The sequence below is a fragment of the Lissotriton vulgaris genome, chromosome 6, assembly GCF_964263255.1.
Source record: "Lissotriton vulgaris chromosome 6, aLisVul1.2, whole genome shotgun sequence".
Classification (NCBI taxonomy): Eukaryota; Metazoa; Chordata; class Amphibia; order Caudata; family Salamandridae; genus Lissotriton; species Lissotriton vulgaris.
The window spans coordinates 1,221,604,957-1,221,621,868 of NC_141694.1; the positions used below are offsets into that span (position 1 = coordinate 1,221,604,957).

The following is a 16,912-nucleotide window of genomic DNA, read 5'->3' on the forward strand; positions in this document are numbered from 1 at the left end:
TGGAAATCTAAGGGATTTGAGAGGTGGGACCTCATCAGGATCACAAAGATTAAAGACATGTGGAACGGGGACACGATACATACATTCGACTCTCTAAAACAGCAATATAGTCTACACGATGGTTAGTACTATCGTTATCTCCAGATTAGACATGCTCTTCTCACACACATACCCGTAGACACTATACTTCCAGAGTCCTCTCCTCTGGAGGACCGAGTGTTGGATGGATACCTTCCTGAGAAGGCTATCTCTTTAATATATAAAAAGCGAATCAATCATATGGAGGGCACAATGGAGTGCGGAGGGCATAGAGCTTGATGATGAGGACTGAACGGAGGCGGTCTCATCCCCTAGAGTAGTAGCAATCCAGAGGAGACTTAGACTGGTGCAGCTAAAGATTTTGCATAGGTCGTGCATTACTGGGCCCCGTCTGGTACGAATGGGTCGAATGGAGAGTGGGAAGTGCCGCAGGGAATGTGGAGAGCTGGGCACCTTCATGCATATTTTATGGCACTGCGTGGAAGTACAGGAATATTGGAAGAAGATACACGAGAAGATGCGTGCTGCCTTGGGGGTGGAGATACGACCGGAGGCCTGGAGGTGTATACTGAACGTGTGGGAACCCACAGACTTGAACACGTATGGGAAGCAATGGGTGACACTGGCGTGTATGGTAGCAAAGAGAAATACTGCGCAATTGTGGGGGGCAAGCCAGTCACCCCGGGAAGCCAAAATGGCGGAGGATCTGGATTGGTGTATGTTCATGGAGAAGTCCGTGTATGTGGCCAGGGGTTGCCCTGCGAAATGGGGAAAGGTGTCGGGAGCCTGGAATAGTTATCGAGGAGAGATTTGCGTGCCTCCGGCGAGACAGGTGGAGGTGGAAGCGCCAGAATCCCTGTAATCCATACTTACACATTGGCTTTATAATTCTGTTAAATGACATTGAATTCTCACCAAATGTCTTTCTTTGCTGTTTTGGTAATAAAAAGATATATAAAAAAAGACCCCTGCTCAAGAAACCAACAGCTCACCCAAAGAACTACCGGCCCATCTCTCTTCACTCTTTCACTCTTTCACGGCAAAAGTTGCAGAGAAAATTGTCAACAGGGAACTGACATGTTTTATCGAGGACAACGCCATACTTGACCCATCACAATCAAGATTCCGAAGCAACTACAGCACCGAAACCGCCCTACTCACCTCCACAGACATACGCAACATCCTGGACAAGGGCCACTCAGCAGCCCTCATCCTCTTCGACCTCTCAGCAGCCTTCGACACAGTCTCCCACCACACCCCCCTAGCCAGACTACACGAAGCTGGCATACAAGGAACAGCCCTAGACTAGATCCGGTCCTTCCTCACCGTAAGAAGCCAGAGAATCAGACTGCCACCCTTCCTCTCTGACGCCATGGAAACCACCTGCGGAGTCCCACAGTGGTCATCATTAAGCCTGACAATCTTAAACATCTACATGGCCCCCCTCGCGGCCATCGTCCAACAACATGGCCTCAACATCGTATCCTATGCTGATGACACCCAGCTAATCCTCTCCCTCACTGAAGACCCCACCAGCGTCAGACTACATTTGCAGAAAGGAATGCAGGAAGTGGGAACCTGGATGACCAACAGCTGCCTAAAACTCAAAGGTGAGAAGACTGAAGTCCTCATACTCCCACCATCCCCTCTGCATGGGACAACAGCTGGTGGCAGACATCCCTCGGCAGCCCAACCACCCCCTCAGACCATGCCAGAAACCTCAATCATACTCCACTCCTCTCACCATGAACAGACAGGTCAACACCGTCACCTTCAGCTGCTTCAACACCCTCCGCAAGACATTCAAATGGATCTGTCCCCCCCCCCCCTCCACCCCGAGACAAGGAAGACCGCCACCCACGCACTCACCACAAGCAGACTGGACTATGGTTACGCACAGTATGCCGGCATCAACAAGTCCATACTCTGAAAACTCCAGACAATACAGAACACCGCCGCCAGACTCGTCCTCGGCATCCCCCGGAACGAACACATCAGCCACCACCTTCAAAACCTCCACTAGCTCCCCGTGTAGAAAAGAGTCACCTTCAAAATCCTTACCCACGCCGACAAAGGCCTACACAACATTGGACACAAATACCTCAACAACAGAATCAACTTCCACACACCCAAGAGAAACCTCCGATCCTCGCCGCACTAGCCGAATCCCCCCACATCCACAGAGCTAGAGCAGGCAGAAGATCTTTCTCTCACATTGCGGCCAAATCCTGTAACACGCTTCCGGAAAACATCAGACGAGCCTCCTCCCTGAACACCTTCAGGAAGACCCTAAAGACCTGGCTGTTCGGCTTCAGATGTGATGAACCCCCCCCACCCAACCCCCCTCCCCCAGCGCCTTGAGACCCTCACAGGTAAGTAGCGCACATACAATTCACTGATTTATTGATTGAACCAAACAGGTGTTCTGTCAAGCCATGCCTGTAAAAAAAATTGAAATCTGTAAAAGGGAAAGTAGACGTGTGCAAATATACACAAACTCCTTTGTTAAATTTTACAACAATAGTTGTTGGATTCTCTGGGGGATTCTTAACAGGAAAGCTCTCCTATCTGATTTTTTTTATTTAAAATATTGGTCCTTGCACGTTCTCATGTCTTTTTCATTTTTTTAGATTTGTGGGACCCTGATTCCGAAGGGACGAATTGAACTGAGTTTAGTGCTGCTCAGGAACATCCAAGCTTCTTTGTTAGATGTTCAAACTTTGAAAGGAGAGAGAGACTTACAACGGTTTACTGTCTCAATGCCAAGACTTCAAAATAGAAGTAGTGCTTTCCTTCCAGCTTATCAAACATCTTCTTGTACAAAGACCTGATTGTCCCCGCTTCTATAGAGTTTTCCGAAGGTGGAGCTGAGTGCTTCCCATTTCCTCCTGGTTGGGAGCAAGTCAGAAAGAGCTGTAGCTGCTGAAGCTCCGCAGATCTGCCCTGCAGCTGTTGACTTTGCCCTTTCTACCCTCCACCAGAGGCAGGGGGAGGGCTGTTACAAGCGCAAGTGAACCGCCTGCACAAACTTTGATCTGTATCTCTTCATTGACCTTGTTGCTTTGGTGCAGGTCAAAAATCCAGTTGGTCTGCATCCTAGCCAGATCAAGGCGGCCTATGTGGTACAGTGTGAGTCACACTCTGCTGCTGTTCAGTCCCTCTTCATCACAGAGCTTGATCCCACTAAGTAGGAAGACTCCCTCCTGGGGGCCTCAAGAGTCCACAGCCTAAAAGATACCCCTTATGAAGGGGCAGACACCACCCAACTTCAAATCAGGAGAGGCACTTATACTCCTGGTTACAGTAACTCACTTTGCGAAACTCTGAAACATTGCGGATTTCATTTGCAGGGTAATACTACACTGTTTTCAATTGCCACAGGGTTTTGAGTCAGCTTGTTTTTAGTGTTCATTATACGTATGAACGTGAAAAGTAAAAACTTGCAAAGCTGATACAAAGTAAACCGGAGTTTTGCCAGGAGGCCTGCCATCCTCCCTTTTACAGTGTTGCAACGGGCATCGGTTGAGTACAGAATACATTTGCAGGCACTGCTTGGATTATTCCATTGGTAATATGTACCATATACATAGTTTACGGCACAGTTTAAGTTTTAGCAATATTTTACACTACACTGTCAATTTTCAGTGAGTGTTTGTCACGAGTGCAAATACTAAAATAAAACAGGCAGAGGACAAAGACACATATCAGGTGTTATAAACACACATATTCAATTAGTTCAGGATCCTGAAGAACCTTAGATGTTGTTCCATTAAAAATGAACATTTTGACCAAGTATAGTTCAGCTGTGTCTGGCAGCATGAATAATCGAGCAATTAGATCACATCAAAGATAAATATACCCAAATCACAAAAGGGGTTTACAACACATTGGCTTAATTATATCCCTGCATTAGGGGACTGTAGCGCCTCCATTCATCATCTCTATTCTTCACAGGATCATTAAGCACTAAAAAAAAAAAAAAAAAATCCTAAGCAAGGGAAAAGAAAAGTCATTTAACATGAGGTTAGTCATCTATTACTCATCCCTGAAGAAGGCTTGAATTTGTGGTAAATTATTTACCCTTCTAATATTCAAACAATGGCAGATGCAAACGTAAGCAGTCCACTCTTAGCAATCTCCCAGAAAGCTTAATAGTGGACCACTATTTGCTTTCCAGAAATGCAAACAGAAAACTAACTTGTTTTTCTTAAGGGCTGTCAAATTATCTACCCCTAGGCAACCTCAAGGAAATCGTTCCTGGTCATGATCTAGAACCGTCAGAGAGCCTAAACAATGCAATTCCTACAACACAAACCACCCAAGTAAAGCAGTCCTTGATCAACTACAGTTTCAAAGGTGCCCGACATTTACCCTAACTTGGAACCTAGCAACTGGGCCAATATAGCACGGATGTCCTCAAACTCGAACTGTGGCATGTGGGATACCTAAATCGAACACCAATGAGTTCTGAGCCCAGTTCTCCTTTTGATACATGAAGTAACAGCTCTACCCAATCTAAAACACTTCAAGTCAGACTGACCAATTTCTATATGACTTAAGCAAGATTTTCCTTATATACCATGTGCAGTAGCCACATTACATTCATGACCTGCTGCAAGAAGACGATTGTGACATCCAAAGGACGAAAGATGCCTGATTTACCTCTGATGTAGTCAGCATTCCTCAAGGCCTTGCTATCTTCCTAAGGCAACAACTCCAACGTAAAAACAAAAATGTCACTGTGTAATGTAACTGGTAGTCATTTAACATACTCCAATACCTTCAACTTGAGTTCCTAATTTATAAAATTGCAACAAAAAAAACACAACTGACTCGACAAAAGAGGTGGAGGATTAGTTCACATTCATCAACTCACAAAGAGATTCCAGGCAAGCAAATGACAATACGCGTAGGTCCATAATGAATGACGAAAAGCAGTTCAAGAAACCAAGTGAACTGAGAAAACAACCTGGGGGATCCAGTTACTCCACTGGACCGTCACAAATGTATTGAGGACAATTTCACTCTGATGCCTGATGAGAAAACAGAAAAGAGAGCTACCAGCATACCGGGTGCTAGTAGAGTGGTGGTAGAGACATGTGCTTGGGCAATCTGACAAATCACTAATGCCTCAGTTGCTAAGTCATAGTCCTCTTGCTTCCATATTTTCAGTCTCATCGTTCATGTAAACTACCTACACAGTATTTGCTATGGTCTCTCCTTCAGACCAGGCTGATGTTCGGCCACTCAGTGGTTTGAGTGACTGGGGCTGATTTTGCACATAGTGAAAGATAAGGCCACTTAACTTCACTTTGTTAAAGAGGCAGGCCACACCTAATTACCAACAGCACTATTCCGATGCTCACCAAAGATATTGTGCTGAGGGACCTACTGCACCATGTTAAAAAAAATATTTTTTAAAGGGGCGTTGTTAGAGACATTACACTTCTTTCACCTCACTATCATTGGTTTTGTACACCCTGCTTGAAATGCATTTTGCCAAACTTGGTTCTAAAGGTGTTGATCGCTCCTAGCACCACAACTAGGAAATGTCTTGACTTAACATTTTTAATTTGCAAAGTATAGGAGCTTTATAAGCAACAAAGAAGTCAGAACCGTGGAGTTTGAGTACAATAAGCAGAAACCATACTCTTACCTCTACAAATAAAACCACTCTTCAAGGTACACAATTAGTGGTTACACTGTCAATGTCTTTTTTTCAACTAACTAAACCTGGGTAATGTCAAACATGGTCAAACAGTGCCAAAAAGACACCACAATTATTTAAATTACAGTGCACAAGCAACAAGCAGCTCTATAATCACCAGCCCTCTATACATTTCCTGCAACATACCCCAATTTGCAGCAGAAAGTTACTGGCTTGAGAAGCTGATGAGTGCTTTATGCAGGCAACTGTCTGCAAGACCTCCTGTTACCATTCTTTAAAGTGTACACTGAGTGGGTGATGGCTCTAGCCAGAGGAGTATTCCGCTCGGACTTCATGATATTAGCTATCTGGTGCATCATTCTGCGTTCCAGGAAGTGCCAACATTGGAATGCACAAAGGGATATTTAACATCTCCTGCACGGGTTATTACATTCAGTTCCTTATCTCCTACATACATTCTATTTAGAAAGAAGTCTTTTTTTGGTACTTTTTTCCCCAAGAGTTGTCAAAGCCAACAAGTCAGGCTATGATGTGAAACAGCATTTGAGCATGCAACACAAATAAATAGCGTTTGTGAATGCTATTACATGCATAGGCTCATTAGAACCAGATTTACTGCTTTTCACAATGCTAGTTATTTTGTGCCGACAGTTTACTGTCCAAGGAGCCTATTGACCAGTTGGCGACATTCCTTCTGTTTGCACAGTGTTTGCGTAGCCACAGTAAGATTCAAGAACTCAACCGGATGCCAAAGTCAACAGCAGCCTACACCATCCAGAAGATGATTTACCTTCGTGTCTGTTGCTCTTCTTCTTCATCCATTTCTCCACCGTCTCTGTACTCACACTTTCTGAAACAAATTCATCCAGTAGCTGGGGGTGAAGAGAAAGATAGGCCTTCACTTTTTCATCCGTCAGATCTGAAACACAAGAGCAAAACATGATTGGATGACCCTACAACTTTATCTTAAGTCCAAACAAACGTTTTGTAACACATAATTAAGCAGTAGCTCAGCTATTAAGATAGAGCCGGAAAGAGCATTATATCATTCTATAATCAACAGTAGGATAGCATGTGCCATATGGATGCATGATGGAAAAGAGGATAACCGTGTATTAGGCAATGCATGTCTGGAGAAGCTTCTCAAAAGAAGGATCCAATTCAAATGGCATCCCACAATATAAAGACATTTACAGCGACACGTAACAAAGCTAACCGTGTGACATGGCTTTTTGCTTAAAATCATGACCCACAAAGCCGAACACATATTGTAGACCGAATTCTGAGATTTTAAAGAATATGCTTGCCCACTAAGAAAAGGAACCAAAAGCTTCTCTGTCTTGATGCACCGCATAAACATGGGATCAACTGCACAGCACATACATGTTCTATAACAACTATCCATCTACTACACAGAGCAGCATTTGCAGTGTGGCTGGTACTTCTGTGTGCAGCAAGCCATAGGCAGAGCTAGTCAGCCTATATACCTCTTGAGCTCATAAGACCACACGCATACACCTGGTGTCAGCACTATAGATAGCAGGAACACATGGGATGATGGGGGCTACAAAGCCTAGAGACGAAGAGTAGTGGTGCAAGGTACAGTAACATTCTCCAGAGTGCGGTGGCAAGAGGCAATCAAGGCAGACAAATACAGTTCTAAATCTCCAGGATTGGCCAATGCAATCAATCCAGAAGCATGAGTTAAGAATGACACAAAAGGACAATAGCAAACTAAATTATATGCATCACCTTGCACCCGCATCAGAGTTCACCCCTTGCTCCAACAGTGGTACCCTGTGACACCTGTCTTTCAAACTGCTGTCCCTGTTCCACGGTCAAATACACATGCAATAATTATATTATAAGTTCATTAAGTGACCAGAAGTTAGCCAAAGCCAAAAAAAAAAAAATAGTAAATGAATGGGTGGCATCTCCTAGTAACGATCATAATGAGAGAAGAAATGAAGCATAATCTGCTTCAATAATGTAACCACGTGCCCAGTCACGGTATAGTTCAATTAATTGCATGACAAATAAGTTCCTCATTACTCAAAGCCATTTGGTATGATCATTTATATATTCAGACACAGTGGCCTCATATGCCCTATTTTAGATAGAATTTTTATCAAGCAATAGGTGCGATTTAGCTTCTGTGTTGTAGGATCCGGATCATTGGAGACCAGAAAAAAAGGTAAACAAATAAGTGACACCTCCTAGTAACTATCATAAAGAGAGCAGAAACTTCAGCTGGACAATCCCTGGATTCGCTAAAGATCAGCAATACAAATGTTGCCAAAATGTTAACCATTTAAGTGCGGTCGTCTGCCATGGCCGATGCTGGGGAGGGCCTTAAAGTAAACTGTGGTGAGGAAATAGAAATTTTTAGGTAGTCAATGTGTCCCCCACTCGCACCCCATCCATGCACCCGTGCCCCATGTATGTCCTGTAATTCCCTTTCCGTGCCTGCCATGAAGACGCATATGCATTTGCGTCCAACGTTAACATGTCAGTTATTCAGTCCTCCAAGAAAACAACGTTAATTTGGCTTTTAGGCCTATGGTGCCAACGTCTTTACATGGTGCACTTTTAAATATCGCAAAGCACACGTTCTCCACGTTTTTCTGGCTCAGTCGAGCCAGGCCCTTAATTGAGGCTCCGAGTCTCTTCTGTCTCTGAAAGCTACAGTTTAGGTATGCATCCCTGACCTCTACCTTACTTCCTGCCCAGGCGAGCGGTGCCCGGCTCGGCCTGGCCTGCCTGCAAAGACGGTATTTTGCCTACAGTTATCTGCTCAGCCTCCGCAAAAACACATTCCAGTCTAGTGAAATAGGTAAACATATTCCCGGCTGCAGAGCAAAGGGGCCTGCCTTCCTGTCTCCATGCAAGTAATTTACTGCACCAGTTACCATGGTAGGCCCATGGCCCCCGTACATTGCATGAAGAACCATAGGCACGCACTAGCATTCAGTAATGAACGGCCTCTGCCCGAGAGACCTTTTACTTCAGATAATACATCCTCTAAACACAAGATACCAGATATGCTATAGGTGCAGGTCGTTCTGACATCCCAGACACCAGTCTCCTCTACTAGTGCTAAAGTCAAGCCCCCAGCTCTCCCCAGCTACACGTCTACGCCACGTCATGCTCAGTTGCGCGCGCATCCGTGGCAAAGGTTTCTGCTGACCCTGCAAACTTTCTCTAAGCATCCACCCACTTGTGACACTTCTCGGACTCACCAAGTGCACGCCTACGTGTACGCCCCCTTACACGCCTTCTTTTATGCCAATGTGTTCTTATCTCTCTCTTTTCACTTGTTACGCCTACTGTATTCATTTCAATTGTACAGTTTTACTATATATAATGTGTGATGTTAATAAAATGTTGAATATCCCTTCTTGAACCTTAGTGGTGATGGAACCCGATGTCCAGTGTCTCGAGATACTTAATTAAAGCCCGTATGACTCAGATACCACGGACTCTGCCTCTCATTTTATTGAGCTATCCTTATTGTCCTTTAATGTATAGAAAAATAGTCCCGGTAATTTTATTTACCACATAATCTGGCGCCCGAATAGGGACCCCTCCCCTTCCCCACGCGCCGGCGATGTAACGCAGGCCCCTGGCCCCTTCTACAGCCGTGACGGACTCCTGTGCACACCTGCGGGTTTTCCTGCTATCTCCCTCAGGCCCACGGAGGAGACTGAGACTGCGACCAGGCATCCAGACGAGGCGGTGAGTAATGCGGAGGATCCCGACCAGAGCCCCAAGCCGAGAGAGCAAGGTCCGAGGTATCTCGAGGCCCACCTGTTCCGAAGCGCATGCTTAGTAGCAGCCCGACACCGTAGCAGTCCAGTCCAGTGTCGAGTTTCCGAGGCCTTCCGTTTCTGCTTCCCGGTGAGTACCGTTGTTGGGAACGCATCTAGACGGGTTCATTAATTTGTGCCCGGTCAAGACGGGTCTGGGTACACAGACCCGGTCCAGACGTGTTCATTTAGGTGAATACGGTATGACGTGTCTCTTTATGGGACCGGTATGTCTGTACTGTTCTAGCAGTGCATCTAGTAATTCAGTATTCTAGTGTTGTATCTCGAGATTTTCAGAATTGTGTTTTTATGTACTAGGTAGCATCTGTCCGAAAATGTCTTAATGTGTTCAATGTCGTGGTATGAATGATTGTTTGCAATCTATTACTGTGTTTATTGTGTTCACGTTCAAGTCAGTTCAAATATGCCGCTGTTTTCGAAATTACGTCAGATAGGAACCAGGAAAGGGATACTCGAAGAGGCAGTTCCCGTCCCGCCTAGGGACACTCCCGGACATTTTATGTACCATAAACATGGCTTAGATGCCATACTGTATTTAGACTTATGGGTTGATTATACCAAGGATCTGGAAGAGAAGTGTAGATGGCCTGTCTCAGGGACATGGGATGCTGAATGCATCATGAGAGTAGAAGAAGCATTATGGAAAAAGAAAGCCAGACAATCTCAGAAAGATGCCATAGAATTATGGCGTAAAGAAGCGCATAGAAGAACAGAGAAAGAAATCAGGAAAGCAGAGAGAAGTAGAGAAGAATCCGAAAAAGCTAAAGAAAGAACTACTAGAAGAAGGTGAACGAGTTAAAGCAGAACAATTAGACAGACAAAGAAATGCCCTTATTACAGGTCTGTATCCTGTTCTCGCTGAGGGCCTACCCAAGGCGACCCCGGAAGTACCCCGTAACTTGCCGCCACCATTGGTCCCGACTAAACTCCGTCATAAACAGACCGCAGCGGACATTTTCCTTTCTTCCTACTTAGACGACACTGTCCCAGAGTATGCAAATACAAATCCTCCTCCAAATATTCATCCTCACAACCCTGTTCAAGACACGATTCCCCCCATTGTTTCTCCCCCCACTGTCTCTCCTGTCACTAGTCCTGGCAATCCTTTTAATCCGCCTGCAACCCAGGGTCAACCTACATTACCTACACCTACTTTACCAGCTATACCACCACCAGCGACAACACAGCCAGTAATAGTTGACTGTCACACTTCAGGAGGAGCAGGAAGAGGTACCCCTATCACCCCGCCTCAAGTAAAACTAACAACACTAAGAGAAGCAGCATTACAACGCACACCAAAAGTAGCTACATACGCAGCCCTTAAACAGTACCTTACTGATTGCAGATATGATCTAGTACCAGGCGAAGACCAGATGATACTATATTCAATACGTATACGACGGGTTACAAACTATTTGCTATTTTACCAGATATGAGAGAACATTTAGATAACATATATCACTTTATTAGAACGGGGGAGAGACCAGAAAGCATTCACGAGGCCATGGCACACAGGAAGGTGGGGACGCAAAATATGATCTTGCAGTTTTTGATAAATTGTTTGATAAGGGAACAAGATCAGCCAGGTAAAAGCAAAGAAGAGATGAAAGTCCTGATAAAATGGAGTGACAACATAGCTGATGGTAAACATAGTAAACAAGGTTGTATAGAATCCATGTATAGAAAGATCCGTAAAGAAATTCTAGACATACACGCAAGGGAAAGAGCAGCGAGAGAAGCCGAGAAAGCGGAGGATGAAGTCTCAGAGGACGAAGATATAGAAGATATAGAAACTGAAACCCCAACTAGAATAGCGTACGTAGGTAGGGCAAGACCTTTTGACAGACCCATACGCCCAGAATGCAAGAAACATTTTCTTTCTCCCATACCAGAACAATGTTCTCTTGAGCATCTATTCCAAGTCACTGATAAAGTACTGAAACAACGAATAGGTTACAGTGAACTTAGTACCATGCATGAACAGGAACTAGCACAGTCAGCAGTACAATGGGCTGGAAATACTAGCGTATATAAAGATGATTCAGTAGCGCAAACATTGTTGAATCTTTCCCTAGACGAACAACGATTAGCTGGTACGTACATGATTCAACATCTTATTACACTATATGAAAGTCAGCATTCTGATCCAGGTCCCCTATATAATATATTGGAAGAGTTACTCCTAGGTAGATGGAGAGGCCTAGGTACCGATTTAATTAATATAATTCTAGAACAACGACACAAATACAGAACTTTCCTGACTCCACATTTTGTACCCGTTCCACCCCCAATAAGGAAAACCTTTTACACAGACAGACAGAATCCCTTACGGGAAGTTCATCCCGTCCGGAAGACAGACGGTGAGCTGGAACGAGTATTTGTGTACACCCCCTTAACGAAAATAGAACTGTTGGAAATGAAAAAATGAGTGCCCTGTCACGATAAAGATCCAGCAGGGTTCCACCGTGAATTAAAAGACATGCTCCGCATGGGGGAGTATACGTATCCCGATATTATTAAAATGCAAAGGTACTGTTGCCAGCCGGCATTTACGAAAAACTGAAAGAAAAAGAGTGGGAGGTGGGAGAGAAAAAGATTGACTGGGCAGAATTAGAAGACGAAGACAAAACACGAATCCCTGGTACTGGTCTTGGGGAAAAAGCCAAAGCATTACCCGAGTTGTTAATACAGGTTTTGCCAAGATTACTAACTACTAAAAAGGAAGACTGGGATGCAATCTCAGCCTGCAAACAGAAACAAGACGAAGACACTAGTGATTTTTATTCCAGATTCGAGAAATGTTTCATTATTAATAGCGGCCTGAGAACAAGTAGTGAATCATACCCACATCTTTTTGTGACCAAATTAGTAGAGAATTCCTTACCACAAGTTAAAAATAGAGTACTGAAAGGCGAGAGTACATGGCAAGCAAACAGCCCTTCTCAAATGTTACAAATGTTACAGTATCACCAGAACCGAATTAGAGAGGAACACGAACATGAAGAGAGACGTATTAAAGACACGAAAATGAAAGTACTAGTTGCTCAGTCTGTCCCAGCTGATGGTCAGAAGAAGGGTACGGCACCGCCAGGTCATTCTGCAGCTCCTGTTAAAGGGAACTGCAATTATTGTAAACAGCCAGGTCACTATATAAACGAATGTGCCGTTCTAAAATACAATATCGCTACAGGCAGGACAAAAGAAAGACCGCGTCCACCTAGACAAGAACATGTTCCACAAAATATTCCACAGAACACGCAACCTCCACAGAATACACAACAGAGTAGCTGTACCCCAACCCCAACCCATTGCTGCCACACAACATGTCACGCAACAAATGTACCAGTATGCACAGTCAGATTACCCCGATTATCAGCAGTACTCATGAAACAGCCTAGAGAGGGAGGTTGGCTTGCCCCTTATCGAGGTTCCTATAGATCAAGAGGGTCCCTATGTACATAGTCAGGTATTAGGGAAAGACAGAAAATTTTTGATTGACACAGGGGCGAGCAGAACTACCATCAGTCATGACGAGGTTCCAGGGGCACCCCTCTCAGGCTCACAGAATGTTTCCCTGGGTTTTTCAGGAAAGCCTATTGTTAACGAAGTGTCAAAGCCAGTTTCCCTAGAAGTTGGTCCATTGTCCCGTACTACAGACTTGTTGCTTACTAAAGCATGTCCTGAAAATCTGCTTGGTATTAAAACGTTGAAAGCACTAGGAGCAGTAATATGTTGTTCTCCGGAAGGAGTGAGATTGTTTTTACGTGATTTTAAAAGACATTATGTGTTGAGAGATTTTGATCCAAGATTGCAGAATGTACCACAGCATTTATGGGCACAAGGTCCGACTGATGTTGGTTGTATGCACATTACACCATATCGTGTTACTCTAAAGCAAGGAGTTGTACTGCCCCGAATCCGACAATACAAGTTACCACCTGAGGCTGTAGCAGCCTTACTGAAAATTATTGACGAACTGATTGCACAAGGAGTGGTTGTAGAAACCGACTCCAATGTATGTAATTCTCCCATCATTCCGATTCTTAAACGAACTGACCCAAATGCACCACCGGTCTACAGATTGGTGATCGACCTTCGAGAATTAAATAAATGCATAATACCCCAGTACCCAGTGGTGCCAGACATTTCTTCCTTATTGACTGCCATTGATTCCGAAGCAGCGTTCTTCACTGTAATCGATCTCAAGAACGCCTTCTTTAGTGTCCCCATCCATCCGGAAAGCCAGTATCTTTTCGGATTCTGTTTAAATGGCCGAAGCTTCAAATTTGCCCGTGCTCCTCAAGGGTTCACGGAAAGTCCTAGTATTTACAGTCAAGCCCTGAAACGACAACTAGACAGTATTCACATGCCTACTGACACTGCCCTACTCTAGTATGTTGACGATCTGTTAATTACAGCACGGACCGAACGTGACTGCGAGCGTGCATCACTGACTGTCTTGTATTTCTTGGCCGAAATGGGGCATAAGGTGTCCCCTTCGAAGCTACAATTCTGTGCCCAGCAAGTGGTATACCTTGGGCACTTGCTGTCCAAATGGGGTAGACAGTTGACACCAGACCGCATCCAGTTAATTGCACATCTTCCACAACCCAAGACACAAAAGGAAGTACGGGCTTTCATTGGCCTCACTTCTTACTGCAGACAATGGATTCCTCAGTATGCATACCTAGCCAAACCACTCATACAGTTGACAACACAAGAGGCAGCGACTTTGACTGTCCTCCCTTGGACTCAGGAACATACACTAGCTTTTGACGAATTGAAGAAAGCCCTATGTCAAGCACCTGTTTTAGCGACACCATGTTACAGCAAACCTTTTACACTTTTTGTCACTGAACGCGATGGCACAGCATTATCTGTTCTTACACAAGATCAAGCAGGAAAACACAAGCCTTGTGCTTATTTTTCTAGTACATTGGATCCAGTAGCCCAGGCGCTGCCTGCGTGCCTAAAATCAGTTGCAGCAACAGCTTTAGCAATCAGACAAAGCGACTCAATAGTGTTAGGACATCCCCTGACAGTACAAGTTCCACACTCTGTGGAAGTTCTCCTGAACCGAACCCAGACACAACACCTGACCATAGCAAGACTGACAGGATATGAATTGACATTGTTTCAGCCCCACATAGAGATCAGACGTTGATACACTTTAAACCCTGCCACATTGTTACCCTCAAGCACAACCGACCCTACACCAAATGACTGTGTGGAAGTCATTAATACTGTAACAAAACCCAGACAAGACTTGACAGACATTGCATTGCCCGACCCAGACCTGACACTTTACGTGGATGGTTCATGTATGAGAACAAGCACAGGAGAGTTAGTGGCCGCATATGCAGTGACCACTGAAACTGAAGTCATAGAAACACATCGTATTGACACATTGTCTGCCCAAGCAGCAGAGCTCATCGCTCTGACCCAAGCCTGCATACGAGCCAAGAACCTGAAAGTAAACATATACACAGATTCACAGTACGCATTCGGAGTCGTTCACGACTTCCGTATCCTCTGGCAAGAAAGAGGTTTTTTAACTTCTCACGGCGCCAAGATACAACATGGTCCCCTTATTCAAGCACTGCTAGATGCCATACATCTACCTGCATCCATTGCTATCATGAAGTGCAAAGCACATACGAAAGTTACTGACATTATTTCCCAGGGTAATGACCTGGCAGACCGAACAGCTAAACTCACAGCTCAGACTCAAACAGACATACCGACTGATCCGACAAAGACGGAAATATCAACACAGACACATTGTATGACAGTTAAGGATCCCACTCTAGATGTACTCGACATACAGACACATGCCACTCCAGATGAAATCAAGAAATGGACTGAACAAGGAGGGATCCAGACAGATCAGGGATGGATGACGAAGGGAAGAGCCACATGGTTTCTCCCCGACTCTATGGTTCAAGTTATCATAAATACAGCACATAGTCCAGCACACTTAGGAGAAAAAGCCATGTTAGACAGCATACAGAATATCTGGTCCAACAAGCATTTACGTGCAGCAGCAAAACAGAAAGTGCGTACCTGCATGATCTGTTGTCAGTTCAATCCAGGCAAAGGCATTCCCGTGGAACAAGGTGGATTTCATCCTCCTGACCACCCTTTCGAAGTCCTCCAGATGGATTATATCAAGATGGACCGATGTCAAGGATTCAAGTATGTCCTCGTAGTTGTATGTGCCCTTTCCAGATGGACAGAAGCATATCCAGTCCCAGATTACACTGCCGTGACCACTGCCAAACAGTTGGTCTGTGAATTTTTCCCGCGATACGGCTTGCCCCGTGTCGTGTACTCCGATAATGGACAGCCATTCTCGTCCGAACTGATGAAACAGGTATCACTCCTGTTAGGATACCAGTGGAAATTTCACTGTGTACGACACCCCGAAGCAGCTGGTCTCGTCGAGAGACATAATCAGACCCTGAAAACACGATTAGCGAAGGTCTGTGCAGAAAAAGGTGTAGATTGGATGGTAGCCCTGCCTGTTGCCCTCTTTTACATGCGTATGGTAGCTCATTCCAGAACCGGACAATCTCCCTATGAGGTAGTCTTCGGCAGACCTCCAAACATGTGGGGTACGCCTATGCCGCGTAAGATCACTGATGTTGATAGTAATATGCTGACAGATTACCTGGCTTCCTTGATGTCTGCACTACTCTCTTGTCGTTCACAGGTCGCGGCTGCCTTCCCGGACAACACCCAAGGTGACCTGGTATGCATAAGGAATTTCGATCGCACAAGCCCTCTGGAGCCAAGGTGGAGGGAACCGAAACTGGTGTTGATGACCACAAGGACCGCAGTAAAAGTAGAGGGAAGAAAAGGCTGGCTCCATTCCAGCCACATCAAGCAATTTCATGGACTGTGTCCAGAGACATTTCCCAAGGACTGCCCCGATACTGACTCTAAACTCCCTCTGTTAGAGAAAACTCCGCAGCAGGAGTACAAAGCCAAACTAAGGTCTAGTAAGTCAGACAGCGTTTAATTGTTTAAGTCCCTCTCGGGTGAAGCGGTTAGACAGGTTCCTGACATGTATAAGATAGACCCAAATAGTCAGAGAGATAGGCGAATTGAAAAGAGAGAAAAATATTGCAAAAACCTGCACAGCAGATGCGTCATTACTTTAATCATTATGTTTGTTCTGAGTATATCGATTATATGCATAAGCTTGATGCTACATGTTTTCTCTCCTCCTCTTGGTTCCCATGAACATACTTCCTCTAATGACACCGTGGAGCACACTTTCAGTGACCTGCCCCCTCACGAGCTGTCCTATCGACTAGCAATGCGCAACAACACTTTCATTCGTATGTTACACCATACTCACCAGACCAGCAATGCC

At 44.9% G+C, this 16,912-nt stretch overlaps 1 protein-coding gene across 2 annotated transcripts in view; it reads right to left on the reverse strand.

Annotated features, from left to right (window-relative positions):
* The window catches only part of LOC147708648 (cAMP and cAMP-inhibited cGMP 3',5'-cyclic phosphodiesterase 10A), a 1,277,009-nt gene that overhangs the window by 1,012,874 nt on the left and 247,223 nt on the right, over positions 1-16,912 (reverse strand). For both annotated transcript variants that reach the window (XM_086927318.1, XM_086927317.1), the window contains exon 2: positions 6,498-6,626. In XM_086927318.1, the coding sequence (XP_086783444.1) occupies positions 6,498-6,626 (129 nt within the window). The remainder of the gene's footprint in view (positions 1-6,497; positions 6,627-16,912) is intronic.